Here is a 22,286-nt window from a genome sequence, read left to right as displayed (position 1 = left end):
AGAGTAGTATAGTGATTATTTGGGAGGGGCACCAGTAGAAGCAAGGAGACCTATTAGGAGGAGGATATTGCAGTATGCAAGCCAGTTATGTTGACAACTTGAACTGGAGTGATTACAGTGCAAATGGAGAGAGATAGAATTTAGAGAGTTTTAGGGAATAAAAATTCATTCTTACAAGATTTGATCTTGTTCTTCCATTTTCTTAACTTCTGTCTAGTAGTATTGTAAATGTGAACATTAGCCATTGGTAGGGTTTTTGTAGTTTTTTTGCAGCAGTTGGTCAAAGTTTGAATTTTTGATCAAGCATTCTGTGTCTGTTCTAGAGAGAAATTTGTTACTATGTAATAAGAGTTACTGTATAAGGACAATTATTTTAGCTCTTTAATAGTTTAAAGCTAGAGATAATCTAAGTGCTCACTGATAGGGAAGTAATTAAATAAATTTCATATGTATGATGAAGAGTACTATTCCAGAATTCTTTGTACTTGTATGGAAGATTGCTATTAATTAAAAATTTTAAAACTGAAATATAGTTAGAAGAAGAAAGTAAAACAAATAAGCAAATAAATCATATTTTGATATATATTTTTATGTGTAAAAATATAAATAATTAATGGCAGGGTAGTGGTCAAACTGTTATTCTTCAGATTGGGATTCAGAGTTAGGGAGGGTGTGATAATATGAAACTCTTCCTTGTATTCTTATATCCTCTCTATTGCTTGAAGTAAAAAAGATTATATATGTATTCTTGTATATTCTAATAAACACACATACACACATGTACTAATTGTAATGTATTAGTAATTTGTTGGTAATAGCCATCACCTTTTAAACTGGCTGCAGTTGGCAGAATTAGAAAATAAATTGTACCTTTCTCTTTTATCAGTAAAGTGTAGTGCTCAAGGATAAATTATTTTCATGAATGGGTTACATATTATATGCTAAAACAAACATGTTCCTATAGTTGCTTTCTGACTTAAAGCATCAAAAGCACTAGTAGATTCTGTCCACACAAGAGAAAAAGAAAACATAATATTTGCAGTCTAGTATCCTGACATGGAGATAGAGAATTCAGGTTTACCTTGAAATCTAAGTGGACTGTGCCACTTACTAGGTATGTGACTATGGACAAGATTATCATATTTTCAGATCTTTCATTTGTTTGTATTGATATAATATCTTTTCTTATGAGGTTTTTGTGCATGTTTATTGTAGATAATGTATATAAATAGCACACAGTATATGAAAACATAATGTTTGGTCTAAATTGAGGAAAAATGCAGTATGATTTATTATTCTTTAGTGGAGATGAATAAGATGAACTAGATCAGGAATTGACTACTACTAGTGGCTCAGATTCCTGCTTTTCTGAATATTATTGGACTGCAGACATGTCCATTCACTTACATATTATATATGGCTGCATTCAGGCTATGATGGTAGAGTTGAATAGTAGACAGACTTGAAGACCCCCAAGCCTAATATATTTACTGTGTAGCCCTGGACTAGATCAATATTATTTATAATTTTAATTTTATTTTTTAAAAAGTTTTATAAAAACTTTCATTCCAGTATAATGAATATACATTGTTATAGTAGTTTCAGGGTAAAATATAGTGATTCAATGCTTTGTGAATCCCTTGACTGATTTTTATAGACATACTTATTTTTACTGCTTCCTACTTTTATTACTCTTGCTTTATGGTATTTCCTTTCCAGTCAAAAAGTCCCCTTTAACATTTCTTGTAAGGCTGGTGTAGTTGTCATGAACTACTTTAACTTTTGTGTGTCTAGGAAACTCTTTATTTCTCCTTGTATTCTGAATGATAGCCTTGCTGGATCGAGTATTCTTGATTACAGGTCTTTTCCCTTCAGCACTTCCTTTCAATGGCACAGTATATTGTGCCACTCTCTTTTGGTCTGCAAAGTTTCTGATGAAAAATCAGCCGATTGCCTGATGGGGTTTTCCTTGTATGTAATTGTTTCCTTTTCTCTTGCTGCTTTTAAAATGCTCTCTTTATCACTACTTTTTACCAGTTTAATTACTATGTGTCTTGGTGGGCACCTCCTTGGGTTGATTTTTTGGGGAGCCCTCTGTACCTCCTGGATGTGGATTTTTGTTTCCTTCCCCATGTTCAGGAATCTTTCGCTATTACTTTTTCAGATAAATTTTATTCCCCCTTTTCTCTCCTTTCTTTTTCTGGGATCCCTATAATGCAAATGTTATGCTTATTGCTATCACTGAGTTCCTTATGTCTTTTTTTTTTTAAAGATTTTATTTATTTATTTGTCAGAGAGTGAGAGTGCATAAGCAGGGGGAGTGGCAGGCAGAGGGAGAAGCAGGCTCCCTGCTGAGCAAGGAGCCTGATGCTGGACTCTATCCCAGGACCTCAGGATCATGACCTGAGCCGAAGGCAGATGCTTAACCAACTGAGCCATCCAGGCATCGTGCTTGAGTCTGTTTCCATTTGTTATTATTATTTTCTCTCTCCTGTTCAGCTTCATTGCTTTTCATTAGTCTGTCCTCCAGTTTGCTGATACATTTGCTTCCTCTAGTCTACTGTTTATTCCCTCTAGTGTATTTTTAATTTCAATTATTGAGTTCTTCATCTCTGATTGGTTCTTTTTTATATTTTCTATCTCTTTGTTAAGGCTCTCTTTGAGGTCCTCTACTCCTTTTTCAAATCCAGTGAGTATCTTTATGACTGTTACTTTAAATCTTCTCTTCAGGCATATTACCTCCATTTCATTTTAGGTCTCTAGCTGTGATTTTGTCCTGTTCTTTTATTTGGGACATATTCCCCTGTCTCCTCATTTTTTTCTAACTCTCTGTGTCTTATGTTTTGTCTCTGTGTTTTAGGAAAGTCAGCTACATCTCCTCCTATTGAGTTCCCTACAGTGCAGTGTCCCCTGTTCACCCAAACCTTTGGTTTCAGGGGTGTCTCCTGTGAGTGTTTTATGCAGCTTGCTTTTGTGGCTGAGCTGCATTTGCCTTCAGTCTGGTCCTCTGTAATGGCTCTTTCTGCCTGTTGTGGGCAGGGTTTGGTTCTTTGTTATTAGTGTGCCTGTCTGGGTGGTCTTGGGATTTAGTTAGGTCAGGACAGGCATTTGCCAGAGCTGCAGTAGCACCAAACTGCAGGGTACTCTCCCTGTGTTGACCCATGAGAAACTTTCATTGGTGGGGAGTGCCTGCGTCAGACCAGCTGTCTGCCTCCAGCCCATTGCCTGGACTGCAGTCAAACTGGTATGTTGATTTTCTTCCCCTTTACCCAGGGCAGGAGTCATGTTAGTCCCTGTTGGGACTGCTTGCACATTTCCCTACTTGTGGCACAGCTTTGGATAGACTCCTGTAGAGGCAGGGCTGGAGGGGGTGGGTCCATAGGAAAGCATGAGAGTGAGAGAGCTGTTTTAGCAAGCTAGATGGAGAGTGTGTTTGTACTGGGTCTGTATGTGTCCATGTATGTAGGCTGAGTGATGGGGAGGGAAATGGCACCTGCCAGCTCTTTTGTTCTTGGAGAAGTTTCCCAAAGATCCCTACCCCTCCAGCATATGTTCTGAGGTTAGTAAACAAATCTCCCTTCCGTAACCCAAGTCGTTTTTCAGACTGCTGCTTCTGTTCTGTATCTCCTTGGGGCTGTTTGTTATGCTATTTCATGCCTTTTTTTTTTTTTTTTTTTTTTTTAAAAGGACAGGGATTCTGTTTTGTATTGCCCTCTAGCTCTCCCAGAGGCAGCCTGCTGATTTTTTTTAAAGTTCTTGGTGTTAAGCCCCAGTAATTGTAAGAACTTGCAAAGTTAAGCCCCTCTGGTTTTTAAAGCCAAATGTTACGGTGATTAGTCTTCCTAGTGGGGGTCCTCCATGCATGGGGTGCCTGGTGTGCCTGGTGTGGTGTCTGTTCTACTCTCCTGTCTGTGCCTTTGGCTTTTCCTGCCCTCTCAAGGACAGTCCTGTGGGTCTGTTTGGCTCCCAACAAGTCTTTGTCCTTCCTCCCCTCTTTGATGTGGCCTCTTCTCTACATTTACCTGTGGGGAGTCTGTTGGTGACAGTCTTTTGGTTGTTTTCGGGGTTATATAATCTTGATGTTGGTGTTATCTAGTGTATCTGTGGGTTGATGTGAGCCTAGGATCCTCCTACTGTGCCATCTTCCTCGGAAATCTCAGTCTTTTTTCTGTTTACGGTTTTAAATACCAGATAACCTTTGAAGATTTGCAAGTAAGGAAATAATTGTGATGTTAAGAATGTTACTGGCAATATGTCATATAGAATGCCTTGCATGAGGGAAATAGAAATAGATAAATTGAGATTAATTCAGGGAGTGGTGATTATGGTACTCATCATGGAAAGAATTGGAGAATTATTATATGGAGGATAACTTGGGAGCACTTGTTAGCTAATGGCACAAGAGGAAGATTGATATGATTCTAGGAATATGAGTAAGACAGGATAATGGTGACCATAATAAATTTGCATAACAACTTAAAGTACACTCATGCATTAACTAAATAAATCAGTTAATTATATTGCCATGAGCAGAGAGCTAGAAATAAGTCAGTGTTGGACTTAATTTTTATATGTGGTATTTGGTGAATTTGATGTGGCATTCAAAGAAGCATGTTACATGTGACTTAAAAATCTCGAATTATAGATGATCCAGGTCTATTTTAAAAATTTTTTTAAATTTAAATTCAATTTAATTAACCTAGTGTATTATTAGTTTCAAGGGTAGAGTTTGTGATTCATCAGTTGCATATAATACCCAGTGCTCATTACATCATGCACCCTCCTTAATGCCCATCACCCACTTACCCCATCCTACCACCCACTTCCCCTCCAGGAACCCCAGTTTGTTTCCTGGAGTTAAGAGTCTCTTATGGTTTGCCTTCCTCTCTGTTTTTATCTTATTTTTCCTTCCCTTCTCCTATGATCCTCTGTTGTGTTTCTTAAATTTCACATATGAGTGAAATCATATAGTATTTGTCTTTCCCTCACTGACTAATTATTTCGCTGAGCATAATACCCTCTAGTTCCATCCATGTTGTTGCAAATATAAGATTTCATTGTATATATATATGTACCATATCTTCTTTATCCATTCATCTGTCAGTGGACATCGGGGCTCTTTCCAAACTTTGGCTATTGTGGACATTGCTGCTGTAAACATTGGGGTGCGTGTGCCCCTTCAAATCACTAGTTTTGTATCCTTCTCGTAAATACCTAGTAGCGCAATTGCTGGGTCATAGGGTAGTTCTATTTTTAACTTTTTTGAGGAACCTCCATACTGTTTTCCAGAGTGGCTGTACCAGTTTGCATTCACATCAACAGTGTAAGAGGGTTCCCATTTCTCTGCATCCTCTCCAACATCTCTTGTTTCCTAAGTTGTTAATTTTAGCCATTCTGATTGGTGTGGGGTGGTATCTCAATGTGGTTTTGATTTGAATTTTCCTGATGGCTAATGATGACGAACATATTTTCATGTGTCTGTTAGCCATTTGTATGTCTTCTTTGGAGAAATGGGTGATCAGGTCTGTTGATAATGTATTGAAGTGAAAGAAGTTATACATCAACTGGATGAGATCTCCCAGAGACTGGTAAAAAGGGAACAGTAGCTGACACTAAAGAATTGAGCTTTATGCAATTGACACAAAGAGGAAATGATAGTGAGAGCATTCATTGAAGCAGATGGAGAAATAATAGATTGTGTGTTGGACTCCCCTTTGCTGTATTCCCTTTGTTGTATTTGCAGTTTTATGCATATCCTTTATACTGTTAGTAACATAAAATTTAGTGAAGAAGTTGTTGTTCGTACTATCTGTATCTTTTCAGTGGTGTGCTAGAGCCAGCCTGTACTGTCCTGGAGAGCTGAATATTAAATTTCCAGGAATTTTGTGACCCAGTTAAATTAACATTGTCATTATAAAAATATAATAAAATATACTAATTTTATGTACTTAAAATTAAATCATATTAAAAATAAAAGTAACAAATCCTCAAAACTCACCACTTTCTATTTATTTTACGTGTTATTGTTTTCTACATTTTTGAATTTTTTATTTACACCTATTCTATTTATATGGTAGAAATACTTTTTAGTGGTGCACTACTACTGTTCATTACTTCTCAAGTCTGTTGATATCACTTTGGCAGTTTGAAATTGTGGTAGGAATATTTACATTATGAAAAGCAGTAAACACTACAGATCAGGGCTCAATTTATTGTTTTGTCATTTGTCTCTAGACCTAAAGTGATGAAGTTATTGTTAATAATGCAGATTAAATTTAAAGGTATATCAGGTTTATAGCTATTATAATATAATATATAATATACTTCCTCTGATAGTGAGGAATGTCCTTCTAGTATTTGAGAACTGTTACTGATTCAATAAGAAGTTGCCCACACCACTGGCCGATGAGTGAAGTTCTAACAAATGTCTTTGTCATTTCACTTGTATCCTATTCATTAAGTGAACAAAATTATCAGTGATCTTTCATTTCAAAACTGTGTTTGTTCATCACTTGCAACAGAAGGTTAGGTAGGGACACAAGAATGGCAAAATTATCATTTTATGTGAACTGATTAGTTGTATGGAATTTACAATAAGAATATCGTGTATTTTTGGGCGCCTGGGTGGCTCAGTTGGTTAAGTGACTGCCTTCGGCTCAGGTCGTGATCCTGGAGTCCCGGGATCGAGTCCCACATTGGGCTCCCTGCTCAGCGGGGGGGTCTGCTTCTCCCTCTGACCCTCTTCCCTCTTGTGCTCTCTGTCTCTCATTCTCTCTCTCTCAAATAAATAAATAAAATCTTAAAAAAACAAAGAATATCGTGTATTTTTTTATTGTCAGTAAATTGTTAAATATCTGTTATAACATTTTTAATCATATTTTTTTTGAAGAGCCAGTTTTTAAACTTTTACTAGCACACTGTTGACTTTCATGATTTTTAAAAAATGAATACAATTCCTAAGACTTAAATTTTTGTATTGATGAATTCATCTTTTACAACTGAATTTTCATTATATTTTGTATAGCAGCTGCCATTTCCACAATCATTTCCTTCTTGTTTATCTATCATTTGGGGATTCATGTCACTTAGTGTTATGTGATACAGTCAGGAAGGATAATTCAGTTTCCTAAAGATTTTTTCTGGAAGTGGAAGAAAAAACACTTCTTATCAGCCATATTCCAGGAGGTAAGGAAAGTAGTGGAACAGAACTGCATTGTATATATGAATTAATTTGTTCGCTAAAATAATATATCACATTTTCTAGGGACTCAACTAATGAAACTACTGCCCATTCTGATGCTGGCAGCGAACTTGAAGAGACAGAGATCAAAGGAAAAAGAAAAAGGGGTCGTCCTGGTCGGCCTCCAGTATGTATTATACTTGTCTTTGTTCTTGTAATGGTTACTGAGTAAAGGGGCTTGATATAAGCTGTTTGTTAATTCTCGTTCTGTTAATACTTTTTAAAAATTTTGGTGGCATATTAGAGATTCTTGGAAACTTTGCTTCATGAATTGGATTGACAGTGATCAGAAAAGGAATTTGATTTTAGTATGTTTTCTGCTCTCCATGCTTCACTTGTAAATAAATTATGATCCATATAAAGACATGGAGAAGATGATTGGTATGAAATCAGATGTAGTTAGTTATGACTTCCCTGCGTTTTAGATGCAACTCTGATTTCTTGTGAACTCTTAAGTGTGCATTTTGGTAGTGTTCAGTTTGGGATTTTGGCCCAGTGTCAATATATTCTCACTGATACATGACTGAGAAGTTTAGAAGAACTCTGGGTATCCATACTTTGAGAGGATATCTTTATATATTTTTGAGTACACCAGTCATCATTCAGTTTAAGGTAGCATAAGCTCTCAGAGACAGTATCACTCACCATGTCAAGGGGTAAGGTTTGTACTATTCTGCACTCATTTTTATGATATGATTTGGTATTAGCAATTTTTTTTCTATTTTATGAAAGTTCTTATTATGGAAAATTTCAGTCTCCTTTTGTGAGAAGCATAATACTATAATGAACTTTCCATATAACCATTGCCCAGCTACAGCAGCTATCAAGTTATGGCTAATCTTTCATTTCTCCACCCCGTATTTCCTTCCCATTTTATTTTCAAGTTATGTAGACATCATTCCATCTGTAAATATTTCAGAATGCATTTCTAAAAGATACGGGCTTGCTTTTTCTTCTTAAAATTTTTATCATTGAAGTATAGTTGACATAGAATGTTTTATTAGTTTCCAGGTGTACAACATAGTGATTTGACCATTCTGTGTATGATGCAGTGGTCACCATGATAAGTGTAATTACTACCTGTCACCATACAGTGTTAGTACAGTATTACTGACTATATTCCCTAAGCTGTATTTTTTTATCCTTGTGACTAATTTAGTTTGTAACTGGAAGTTTGTACCCCTTAATCCCCTTTACTTATTTTGCTCACCCACCCCTTCAACCCCTCCCCCTGCCCCTTTGGCAGCCACCACTTTATTCCCTGTATTTATGAATCGCTTTCTGTCTTTGTTTTGTTTTTTAGGTTTCACATAAATGAAATCATATGGTATTTGTCTTTCTCCATCTAACTTATTTTACTTAGCATAATACACTGTAAATCAATCCATGTTGTATGGATGTCCATCCATTTGCTATACAGATAGAAAGATTTCAGTTTTCTTTATGGCTGAATAATATTCCAATATATATATATGTGTGTGTGTGTGCACGTGCACACGCCGTGTGTGTGTGTGTATCTCCTTTATCCATTTATCTATCAATGGACAATTTAGGTTTCTTCTGTATCTTAGCTATTTTATTTTATGTATTTATTTATTATTTATTTATTTTTAAAGATTTTATTTATTTATTTGACAGAGAGAGAGACAGAGAGGGAACACAAGCAGAGGGAGTGGGAGAGGGAGAAGCAGGCTTCCCGCGGAGCCGATGTGGGGCTCGATCCCAGGACCCTGGGATCATGACCTGAGCTGAAGGCAGTCGCTTAACCAACTGAGCCACCCAGGCGCCCCATGTATCTTAGCTATTTTAAATAATGCTGCAATGAACATAGGGCTGCATAGATCTTTTTGAATTAGTCTTTTCATTTGCTTTGGGTAAATACCCAGTAGTGGAATTACTAGGTCATATGGCATTTCTATTTTAATTTTTTGAGGAACCTCCATACTGGTTTTCATAGTAGCTGTACCAGTTACATTCCCACTAACAGTATATGAAAGTTCCCTTCCTCCACATCCTTGCTAGCACTTGTTATTTGTTTTTTTTGTTTTTTTTTGATACTAGACATTCTAACTGGTGTGATGTGATACCTTATTGTGGTTTTGATTTGCATTTCTTTGATGATTATTAATGTTCAGCATCTTTTCGTGTGTCGGTCATCTGTATGTCTTCTTAGGAAAAATGTCTATTTAGGTCCTCTGCGCAGGACTTGATTTATCTTTATTTTACAATAAATATCATTATCATACTCAAGATAAAAATACTGTATAAATATCACCAAATAACAACTTTAAAGTTTATAATCATTTCCTAAATATTATCATTTTTAAGGTATAGTTTGTTGGTTTGAATCATGATGCAAATAAAATCCACTGGTTGCAATTGATGGTAATGTTAATGGTAATATTAACCAGTTATTATAAATATGTCCTTGCAACTTTTTTTTATGTTATTGCTATTCTATCCATGTTTCTTTGCCTCAGTTTTTAGTTAGCCTCAGTGAATCTTGATAACCTTTAATTTTCTAGCACAATCTTAAATTTAAAAAAAGGTTAGAGGGATGACTTCTACCATTTTCTCTACACTCATATATTCCACCTTTATTTAAAAGGAAAAAATTGTGGGGGAAAAACATACATTAAAATCACTCTTTATAATACTTCTCAACTTTGTTAGAATATTTGGTGGTAGAATATTCCTTATGAAAGCAGTTTGGGAAAAGTGAAAGAGTTTTACACTTGGATGCTGGAGACTGTTCTCCTTACTATCAAGTTTGATGTGGAACATCATCCATTTCTTTCATTTGAGAGCACCTTGGATCCTTGTTTAGGAATGGAAATACACTTACAGGTGGCCTCACCTATGTGGCAGAAATGTGTAGGGAAGGGAGCCTGTCAGGTCACAAGTAATTAAAGGTTTATATATATATTATTACCCTTTAAAATAACTGTCAGAATTCTTAATTTTTAAATTCCCCCTACACCTTTGCCCCCCTTGCCAAATTCCAAACAAACATATGATTTGAGTGGGATAAGTGTAGTTATATGTCTGAGACAGGGATTATTCTCAGGACTGCAAAATTGTATCCTTTGTGTATAACCTAAAGATCATATGTATCCTGTTGCATTATTATATTCTCTCTTCTTACTCCTTTTATTAGGGTCAGTCTTTCTGAACATCTTTACTCTTTATTACTGTCTAGATTTGGGACATGGAAAATCACTCTTGGGATAATAGGGATAAAATAGATAGACCTTAGATAAGATCAAATGGATTTTTATGTTTTTACCTTTTCCCCCCTTTATGACCCATGCTAAAGGTTCCCAGGTGTGAGATTTCTGGTTTATTTCCCCTTTATTCATGGAGTTTAGTTCATACTATCTATATACTATGTATGTATAATAATGTATGTGTGTGTGACACACACAAACTTTTCTACGCATATGCAGGCTTACTTGTCATAGTGTTACTTGTAATTGTAAAAGATCCAGAATAAAATAAATGTCAATCAGCGGGTTAATGTCTAAAAAAAATTAATGTACATCTGTGCAATGCAACACTGCAGCTTTCAGAAAAGAATGAAGGTATTCTCTAGAACATACTATAGATTGACTAAAATATGTGAAAATAGAATGGTGCAGAATTGTGCGTAAGTAACATAAAATATAATAGATATGTGGAAATACACATATGCATTTAGGTTTTTTCCAATTTTTTTTTATTCTGGTGAAATACACCTAAGATTTGCCAACTTAACCATTTTTATGTGTATAGTTCAGTTGTATTAAATACATTCATAATATTGTGCAGTCATCACCATCTCCCGAACTTTATTCATCTTTTAAAAGTGTAATTCTAATAAAATAAATAAGACATGGGTATGCAATGTTGGGCATAGAAAATATAGTTAGTAATACTGTAAGAACTTTGTACAGTGACAGATGATAGCTGGATTTATTGTGGTAATCACTTTGTAAAATATATAAATATTGACTCATGTTGTACACCTGAAGCTATTATAAATTACTGTACTTCAGTAAAAACAAAAACTCTCTATTTCTGTTTTCCCTAGCCTCTGGCAAACACTTTCTGTCTCTGTTTTTGACTATGTACCTTATTTAAGTGGAGTCATATAGTATTTATCTTTTGTGACTGGCTTCTTTCACTTAGCATAATGTCTTCAAGGTTCATCCATATTGTAAATTATGTCAGAATTTCCTTCCTTTTTAAGGCTCAGTAATATTCCACTGTGTGTATATACCACATTTGCTTATCCATTCATTCATCAATGGATACTTGGGTTGCTTCCAAGTTTGAGCTATTATGAATAATGTTGGTGTTTTGATGGGTGTACAAATAACTTTTTGAGACCCTGCTTTCAGTTCTTTTGGGTATATATGTATGTATAATTGGTTGATCATATGGTAATTCTTTTTTTAATTTTTTGAGGAACTGACATACTGTTTCCCATAAGGCCTATACCATTTTACATTCCCATCAACAGTGCATAAGAGTTCTAATTGCTCCACATCCTCTCCAAGAATTGTTTTCTCTTTTTAGATAGTAGCCATCTTAATAGGTGTGGGGTTCCATCTCATTGTAGTTTTGATGTGCATTTCCCTAATGATGAGTAACATTGAGCATCTCTTCTTGTGCTTAATGGCCATTTGCATATCTTCTTTGGAGAAATGTGTATTCAAATTATTTGCCAATTTTCAAATCAGGTTCTTTGTTTTGTTGAGTTTTAGTAGTTCTTTATATATTTTGGATATTAATCCCTTATCAGATATATGATTTGTAAATATTTTCTCCCATTCTTCCAACCTTTGCTCTTTACCCACTGAGTGGTTTGGGCACCCTTGCCAAAATCATTAAACCATATATGTGAGGGTTTGTTTCTGGGCTCTTTATTATATTCCACTGGTCTGTATGTTTGCTTTCATGCCAGCACCATGCTGTTTTCATAGTGTAGCTTTGTAATAAGTTTTGAAGTCAAGAAGTGTGAGTCTTCCAGTGTTTTTTGTTTTTTGTTTTTTTTTTCCAAGATTGTTCTGGTCATTTGAGATGCTTTTGAGATTCCCTTTGAATTATAGAATGGGTTTTTCTATTTCTGCAAAACAGATCATTGGGATTTTGATAGAGATTGCATTTAATCTGTAGGTTGCTTTGGGGAGTATTGACATCTTAACAGTATTAACTCTTCCAATCCATGAACGTCCATTTATTTATTTATTCTTTAATTTCATACACATTTCTTTGTTTATATGACATATAAGGAATGAGTAATAGTGTTTGTCTCTTAGGAAAGTAGATTGTGGATTGAGGGCAGGGGTGTGCAAGTTTTCATTGTATAACTTTAATCACCTTTTGACTTTTAGGCCATGTGAGTATGTATTACTTATTTAATAAAGAAAAGTAACATTTTGGCACCTTTCTTCAGATACACACATACGCATGCATACACACACACACACACTTGTGTGCATGCACAATACCTAGAAAATACCTGTTCCTCCAAAGAGTGAGCACAGAAACAAGACTTACTAGGAGGAGCCAAAATCAAGAGTCCAGCTATAAAGAATGAATGCATGAAATGATGATGTTTTTAAGCGACTTTAAATTTATCAGTCTGTAAAGAGAGATCTGGTGTGGTAGATGACTGAACAGGTAGTAAATGATCGCCTTACTTTCCATGCTTAGGAATTTGGATTTTATTTTATTTTATTTTATTTTATTTTTTTAAAGATTTTATTTATTTATCTGAAAGAGAGAATGGGAGACAGAGAGCATGAGAGGGGAAGGGTCAGAGGGAGAAGCAGACCCCCCACTGAGCAGGGAGCCCGATGTGGGACTTGATCCCGGGACTCCAGGATCATGACCTGAGCCGAAGGCAGTTGCTTAACCAACTGAGCCACCCAGGTACCCCAGGAATTTGGATTTTAAATTGATGGTTACTGAGGGTCACTAAAGATCAGAGATTAAACAAGGAAGTAATGGGATTATGTTTATATTATAAGAATTACTGTGGTTATAGTATTGGAATAGTGTGGGATCGTTTAGTAGAAATAGGATGTGAGCCACATCGGCAGCTTAATATTTTCTACTAAATTACAAAAAATGGGTAATGAAATTAATTTTTATATATCTAATGTTATTTCATCATGTAATCACTATAGCATTATAAGTGAGATATTTAATGTGCTATTTTTCATTGTAAATCTTCACATCTTCACAATCTTGTGGATATTTTATGCTTACTGAACATTTCGTGTTTGACTAGCCATATTTTATATGCTCAGTTAGCTACATGAGAGTAGTGCTGCCATGTTAGATAGTGCAAGTATAGAGAATCAGTCAGTGTATAGTCAGGAGACAATATGTATTCTAGTAATTGGAACAGAAAAATTTTTTTTTTTTTAAAGATTTTATTATTTGAGAGAGAGAGAATGAGAGACAGAGAGCATGAGAGGGAAGAGGGCAGAGGGAGAAGCAGACTCCCCGCTGAGCAGGGAGCCCAATGCGGGACTCGATCCCGGGACTCCAGGATCATGACCTGAGCCGAAGGCAGTCGCTTAACCAACTGAGCCACCCAGGTGCCCCGGAACAGAAAAATTTAATGTGAAGAATTATTAATTATTTAAAAGTCCTTAATCATTTGTCATCCAGGAATCACAAATTAAGACAACAATAAGATAACAACTCTATACCTATTAGAATGGCTGAAATCCAAAAACGTGAGAAGGTTACAAAGCTGTCAAGCTTACAAGCATCAGGGCTCTTATTCATCACTGGTGGGAATGCAAAATGTTATATCTACTTTGGAAGACAGTTCGGCAGTTTTTTTTACAAAGCTAAACATAGTTTTATCATATGATTCAATAATCATCCTCCTAGATGTTTACATAACTCATTTGGAAATTATGTCTGCACAAAATGCTGCATGTGAATGTGTATAGCAGCTTTATTCCTCACTGCCAAGAAATGGTGACCAAGATGTCCATCATTAGGTAAGTGGATGACAAAATGTGATACATTCATACAATGGAATATTATTTAGAAATAAAAAGAAATTAGCTATTCAGCCACTAAAAGACATGGATGAATCTTAAATGTATATTGTTAAGGTGAAAGATACAGTCTGAAGAGGCTGCATACTGTGTGATTTAATTGTATGACTCTTTATAAAAGTCAAAACTATAGTTATGATGAAAGAATTCATTGTTTGCCAAAGAGAAGTGGGAGGGTTGAATGGGAGAAGCACAGGGATTTTTTAAGGTGGTGAAAACTCTTCTACGAGATAACATATTTACATACATGACACTGTGCATTTGTTTTTTTTTTTTTTTTTTAAGATTTTATTTATTTGATAGATAGCGAGAGCAGGAACATAAGCGGGGGGAGTGGGAGAGGGAGAAGCAGACTTCCCAATGAGCAGGGAGCCTGATGTGGGGCTCGATCCCAGGACCCTGGGATCATGACCTGAGCCGAAGGCAGCCGCTTAACGACTGAGCCACCCAGGTGCCCCGATACTGTGCATTTGTTAAAACCCATTGAACTTTACGGAAAAAGTGAATTTTATAAGTATAGATTTTATAAAGTCATTTAGGAGGTTAGGTGGATACCAGGATGGAATGTAGAATTTAACAAAGCAGTCTACCTCTGAAGTGTTTGAAACAATGTCACTGAAGGGAATTGGGCAGGAAGTTGCTGACTTAAGTAACTTTGGAAATGAATCTGTAAGACTAAAATCAAAGAAACTACATTGTATATGTAAGCATTGTAATCTAGTTAATAAAATTGTTTCTGCTGGGGTATGATTGAACAGTTCTAATATTGCTATACTTGTATACTAGTGGGTGCCAGGTTTGTCACTGTTGGGGTGGGACCATATCGATTAGTAAGGGGAAGATGCATTCATATGGTAATGGATTAAAGTTGGAGATACTAATATGAATTTATATTTATCTTAATACAGATAATAGATTGTTACAGACAGCAGTATTTATAGTTATTTATATGTATATGGGACATGTATTTCTTTGTCTGCTTAAGAGTCTAGAAGCAAGGACACTCCATATCAAGGAGCAAAACCTAGTGCCCAGATCTTCATCTCTAATATCATTCTCCAATAAAAGGAACCAGAGCTCCTTGGAGTATTGGATGGTTCCAAAAATTGAGGAAGGGAATATACAAGATGAGCCTGCAGAATATTGTGCTGCCAGAAGGTAACCAGTAAGACATACACATACACACACACACAGAGATGGGTATATGTGAAATGGATGCAGGAGCCAACTAAAAGATCTCCCAATGGCCAGAGTTGAAACAGGTTGAACAACAGAACTGTGTTGAATTATAACTCAGGGTATAAAAGAAATTTTGATGAGTCCACATTTGTTTAAATGATTGAATGAATGAAAACAGACATATCTCCCTTACGAAAAAGTTCTAAATCTGTGTAAATACTCCCCTGTGAAAGAGGTGGAGAATAACTCCCCACCCCTTAAATGTGGGATATATGTAGTATCTTTCTTCCAAAGGTACAGTATGGAAAGGGGTGGAAAAGTAACTTTACAGTGGAGAAACCTGACAAACACCATCTCAATCAACTGATTAAGGTCAACATTCACAGTGATAAATCATGTTGATAGTATTTACCTTTGATATGAGGTGAAAAAAAAATAACACTTTATCTCTTACATCTTCTTCTCCAAACCCTAAATTCTGGTGTAGTGGTAAGAAAATCCCATCAGACAAAACCCAGTTGAGGAACATTCTATAAGGCCGGAAATCCTCACAACTGTCAAAGTCACCAGAAAACCAGGGAAAGCCTGTCAAAGCCAAGAGGAGCTTAGAGAGACATGACATAAATGTAATATGGTATCCTGGATGGGGTCCTGGAACAGAAAAAGGCCATTAGGCAAAACTAAGAAAATCTGAATAAAGTAGGGACTTTTCATTAATCTCTCAATATTGGTTCACTAACTGTAACAAAAATGTACCATACAAATGGTAAGGAGTTAATAATAGGGTAAGTGGATGTGATGTATGTGGGAATTTTCTGTACTGTCTTTACAGTTTTTTGGTAAATCTAAAACTGTTCTAAAAATAATGTGCTTAAAAATAAATAGTAAATTTATTACATATTAATCCACACACAGAAATGATTATAAGATTGTTAACCAAGAGGAGTTGAAAGGGTACTATGAAGAACACAAGAATAGAAAGTGAAGGGAACAGGTATAATAAGTAGGGAGGGAAGACCCTACATACTATACTATACTTTGTAGTATTCCTTCGGTGCCCTCTAGTTACAAAGCTGAACACTGCAGCAGAAAACAAAAATGTTTACAGATCCAGCTCCAGGATCACAATGTGGGACAAACAAGGGTAGATGTGGAGATGAGGAATAAATTGATTAAGTTGATAACCGAAACAGGCTATTTTGAGATTAAATTAAATCCCTCAAAAGAGAGTATAAAGATTGAGAAGAAAAGATGTTGAGCAGAGACTGAAGATAACCCTAACTGGTAAGAAATACAGGGAGGGGAAAAGATATCTGAAAGGAAAGGATTTCATCCTGTGGCCTATTGATAGAGTTTCAAGACATGTCTATTACATTTAGCAACACTATCATTGGTAAATTTAGTAAAGCAGCAACTGTGATGAGTTTATAGATGAATGAAATTTATGGGAATAATAATAATGACTGCAAGCGATTCTATCAAATTACCCTTGGCTGAAAGGTTAGACATAGATAAGGTGGTAGCTAGTGTTGACTTTTTAAAAAAAAAATTGAGGGCATGGGATGGGATGTTAATTGAAGAGTGTAAATTCCATCAAAGGCAGGAATGTTTGTTCAGTTTGTTATATTTCTAGTACCTAGAACAGTTTTACATATGTTCAACCTATTTTTGTTGCATGACTGGATAAAAAATATTTGAGGACTTCTATAGAGAGAGAAGTTGAATATGCAACATTTCCAAGTAATGTTTTATTGAATAAGGTTTCTGAGGGAATAGTATTGAAGAAGGTATAAAGAAAATGTCAAAGAGGACATGGTTAAAATCTTCAGCATTGGCATTACTGTTGTGCAAAACACTAACTTTTTTTTTAAATTTTCATGCGTTATATATAAATTACACTTTGCTGTTTGCAGTTTGTTTTTAATTACTGAAAACAAACTGTAAAGCTTCCTTTGGTCAGGAATTACATCTCTTAACCTGTAGTAGTGCTAAGTACTTTTCACAGGATGAAACATAATTGAGGTATTCTGCATAAAGCAAAGTGTACCTGTATTTAATTTAATTTTTTTCCTCATCTTTTTATTCAGTCTACAAATAAGAAACCTCGAAAATCTCCAGGAGAGAAGAGTAGAATTGAAGCTACTGTTAGAGGAACAGGCCGTGGAAGAGCTAATGGGCACCCTCAACAGAATGGTGAAGGGGAGCCTGTCACACTATTTGAAGTGGTGAAATTGGGGAAAAGTGCAATGCAGGTAAATTTTAAGTGTTTTTGTTTTGTTCTGTTTACAAAGCAGTACTGTCAGTAATCTATGTGGAACCTGTTAAGTGACATTTATATATTCTTGCTGATTTGTAATCAAGAAGTTTATCTTTAAAATTTTTCTTTGTTTTACTTACATACAGTATCAGGAAAGGAATTTTGTTTAATGGTAAAATGCACTTTACAGTGTACTGAGTAAAATGACTTGTGTATAATAGCTGCCTGAGAGAATTTTTATTGCCTTAATATATTTTTTAGAATCTGACGTAATGTAAGTAACATATGTGTACTGAAGAATATTTCAAAGAAAGGGTATAAAAAAAGGAGCCTTAAGTAATAGAACTAGGAATAACCACAGTTAATACTCCACGATTATTTTCTGTGTGTATGTGATCTTTTATAACTTTATTATTCTCTCTTCTCTCTCCTCATTCATTTAATAAATATTATTAAATATTCTGCAAGAGCACATAATTATTGGCTTCTTACTAATTCATTATAAGGATAAACCACTATTATTTTACTATTCTTTTAGTGTATCTTTTCATTTTTTTACTGTTACAGAATTTATTCATTATTTGTGTTTACTTCTCTACCTCTTTTTTTCATTTTAAAACACTAGAGGTAGGGGCGCCTGGTGGCTCAGTTGGTAAGTATCTGCCTTTGGCTCTGTTCATGATCCCAGTGTCCTGGGATTGAGCCCCGCATTGGGCTCCTTGCTCAGTGGGGAGCCTGCTTCTCCCGCACCAGCTCCCCCTGCTTGTGTTTCCTCTCTTGCGGTCTCTTTCTGTCAAATAAATAAAATAAAATCTTTAAAAAAAACCCAAAACACTAGAGGTAAAATTATTTGGTGAAAGGGTATTTCTTATGAGTGTGATACATAAATCTATTACTCTCCAAAAAATTTTACTAGTATATCTTTCACCAGAAGTGTGCCTAGCAACTGGATACTTTATATTTAGGAATTAATTGGTAACATAGGTGAAAAATTGGATTTATTTATTTATTTATTTATTTATTTGGTGGGGGACGGGCAGAGGGAGAGTGAGAGAGATATCCAAGCAGACTCCACACTGATCATGTAGCCCAACTCGGGCACTTGATCTCACAGCTCTGAGTACCACCTGAGCTAAAACCAAGAGTTGGAGACTCAAGGGACTGCACCACCCAGGTGCCCCTGTAATTTATTATTTTAATCTGCATTTCTTTGATCACCAGTGATTGATAAAAGTTAAATATTTATATTCTCTATTTGCTCATTTTGATAGTTTATTTTCAGTTTCTTTAAAATTCAGGTAATTTATGAAACAGGTTTACTTTTAGAAATTTTCATTAGTATACTTTTTATTTTTAACCTTTATTTCCTTTTGCATTCCTTAAGGGAGTTCAGTGTTTACTGCCTTTTGTGTATGTTACCAGATTGATACGTTCAGGGGCCTTAGAATTCATGTGGGAAGGGAGGGAGGTGGGGCAGTATGATGATGCTAATGGTAAAATAAATAACGAAATTTCCAGTTACTTGAAGCAATGGACAGATTGTAAGTTATGTAAGTATAATTTTAAAATAATGACCCTTAGCCACAAAGTTTGACAGGTTCTTTATTATACTTTAGTAGAAAAATTGTTACCAAGTTATAGGTATCTTATTTTTGAGGTTTATTTTATGGCTTTCCACCTTTAAGTGGATACACAAACAGAAAAATAAAGGAAGTTTATTTTTTATTTTAATTTTATTTTATTTTTAAGATTTATTTATTTATTTTAGAGAGAGAGCATGCATGCTAGCATTAACAGGGAGAGGGGCAGAGGGAGAGAATCCTCAGACTTCTGCTGAGCGCAGAGCCAGACAAGGGTCTTGATCCCGGGACCCTGAGATCATGACATGGGCCGAAACCAAGACTCAGATGCTTAACCGACTGAGCCACTCAGGCACCCCAAGGAAGTTTGTTTATTTATTTATTTTGCTTTTATTATTTTTAATTTTTTATTATTTATTTATTTATTTATTTTTATTCTTATGTTAATCCCCATACATTACATCATTAGTTTTAGATGAAGTGTTCCATGATTCATTGTTTGTGCATAACACCCCGTGCTCCATGCAGAATGTGCCCTCCTCAATACCCACCACGAGGCTAACCCATCCTCCCACCCCCCTCCCCTCTAGAACCCTCAGTTTGTTTTTCAGAGTCCATAGCCTCTCATGGTTCGTCTACCCCTCCGATTTCCCCTGCTTCATTCTTCCCCTCCCGCTACCTTCTTTTTTTTTCTTAACATATATTGCATTATTTGTTTCAGAGGTACAGATCCGAGATTCAGCAGTCTTGCACAATTCACAGCGCTCACCAGAGCACATACCCTCCCCAGTGTCTATCACCCAGTCACCCCATCCCTCCCACCCCACCCCCCACTCCAGCAACCCTCAGTTTCCTGCAATTAAGAATTCCTCATATCAGTGAGGTCATATGATACATGTCTTTCTCTGATTGACTTATTTCACTCAACATAATACCCTCCAGTTCCATCCACGTCGTTGCAAATGGCAAGATCTCATTCCTTTTGATGGCTGCATAATATTCCATTGTATATATATACCGCATCTTCTTTATCCATTCATCTGTCGTTGGACATCTTGGCTCTTTCCATAGTTTGGCTATTGTGGACATTGCTGCTATAAACAGCGGGGTGCACGTACCCTTTCGGATCCCTACTTTTGTATCTTTGGGGTAAATACCCAGTAGTGCTATTGCTGGATCATATGGTAGCTCTTTTTCAACTTTTTGAGGAACCTCCATACTGTTTTCCAGAGTGGCTGCACCAGCTTGCATTCCCACCAACAGTGTAGGAGGGTTCCCCTTTCTCCGCATCCCCGCCAACATCTGTCGTTTCCTGACATGTTAATTTTCACCATTCTGACTGGTGTGAGGTGGTATCTCATTGAAGTTTTGATTTGGATTTCCCTGATGCTGAGCGATATTGAGCACTTTTTCATGTGTCTGTTGGCCATTTGGATGTCTTCTTTGGAAAAATGTCTGTTCATGTCTTCTGCCCATTTCTTGATTGGATTCTTTGTTCTTTGGGTGTTGAGTTTGATGAGTTCTTTATAGATTTTGGATACTGGCCCTTTATCTGATATGTCATTTGCAAATATCTTCTCCTATTCTGTGGGTTGTCTTTTGGTTTTGTTGACTGTTTCCTTTGCTTTGCAAAAGCTTTTTATCTTGATGAAGTCCCAATAGTTCATATTTGCCTTTGCTTCCCTTGCCTTTGGCGATGTTTCTAGGAAGAAGTTGCTTCGGCTGAGGTCGAAGAGGTTGCTGCCTGTGTTCTCCTTTAGGATTTTGATGGACTCCTGTCTCACATTGAGGTCTTTCAACCATTTGGAGTCTATTTTTGTGTGTGGTGTAAGGAAATGGTCCAGTTTCATTCTTCTGCATGTGGCTATCCAATTTTCCCAACACCATTTGTTGAAGAGACTGTCTTTGTTCCATTGGACATTCTTTCCTGCTTTGTCAAAGATGAGTTGACCATAGAGTTGAGGGTCCATTTCTGGGCTCTCTATTCTGTAAGGAAGTTTATTTTTATGTATAAATTTAAACATTGCATTTCAGTACTTTGCTTTCATTTTTTCATGTAAGATTTTATTTTGTAATGTATTTATATAAAAATAATTTTAATGTATACTGTATTAAAGCTCAATACCAGCTTTTTAAAAATATGAAAAATACCTTTAATATTTAATGTGAACAAAATCTCATCTAGTATTTGAAACAAAGCAATTACTAATACAAGTTTTTTCTTTTTTGTCCACTGTATTCTCTATTCTTCATTCAGATTAGTCTTCCCTAATGCTATTTCATACTATCACTCATTGCTTAAATTCTTTTGGATTCACATTTTGTGAAAGGTAAAGATAAGTAGTTCAGACCCTCGTGCTTTCCATTATTTGGTTTTAACCCACCTTTTCAGCTTTTACTCTCTATTCTGTGGAACTGTGCCCCGAACATTTTCTACTTTGCAATAATTTTTTATTATTCATATTATATTTTTGTTTCCTAGCTATATTCAAATGTATAAACTTCTCTCTCTATATTTTTTTCATTCAGCATTCTATTATGGGCATTTTCCCTGTGACTTTAAAAAGTTTTTAATGTTTTTATAGTGTTTCCTAACGTGGCTGGGCCGTAACTTATTTAAACAGTTTTTATTTGGGCTGCTTTAGTCTTTAAAGAAGTAAGGTATAAAGTAAACTACTAAAACTAGTTTACTATTCATATAAAGTAGAATAGTTTTATTCTATTAAAAATAGTACTTCTTTGAATACTCAGATATCCATCTAAAATGTATATATGGGAGTGTTTTTGTAACATAAATTCCTGAAAGTAGTCGCTGAGTAAAGGGGAATGCATGTATAAAAAATTGATGTTTCTTCTACTGAATTAGCACACTAATCTCACTGTTTATTACCTCCTCATTTCAAACGTAAAGTAATGATAGATAAAATAATAAAAAGAGAATACAGACAATGAGTTTAGAAACTAAA

At 35.6% G+C, this 22,286-nt stretch overlaps 1 protein-coding gene and 1 long non-coding RNA gene across 3 annotated transcripts in view; both read left to right on the top strand.

Annotated features, from left to right (window-relative positions):
* Positions 1–22,286, top strand: part of STAG1 (stromal antigen 1) — a 409,713-nt gene that overhangs the window by 115,470 nt on the left and 271,957 nt on the right. For both annotated transcript variants that reach the window (XM_034995271.1, XM_034995264.1), the window contains exons 3-4: positions 7,265–7,367; positions 17,571–17,735. In XM_034995271.1, coding sequence (XP_034851162.1) covers positions 7,265–7,367; positions 17,571–17,735 — 268 coding nt within the window. The remainder of the gene's footprint in view (positions 1–7,264; positions 7,368–17,570; positions 17,736–22,286) is intronic.
* On the top strand, positions 13,774–15,395 carry LOC118004141. Its single transcript, XR_004677496.1, has 2 exons — positions 13,774–14,244; positions 15,290–15,395. It is a non-coding gene; the product is annotated as an uncharacterized LOC118004141 (long non-coding RNA).

Source organism: Mirounga leonina, unplaced genomic scaffold (genome assembly GCF_011800145.1).
Source record: "Mirounga leonina isolate KUSES-001 unplaced genomic scaffold, KU_Mleo_1.0 Mir_115, whole genome shotgun sequence".
Taxonomy (NCBI): Eukaryota; Metazoa; Chordata; class Mammalia; order Carnivora; family Phocidae; genus Mirounga; species Mirounga leonina.
The sequence above is the reverse complement of the archived record's forward strand: the minus strand, read 5'-3'. Positions and strand labels throughout refer to the sequence as shown.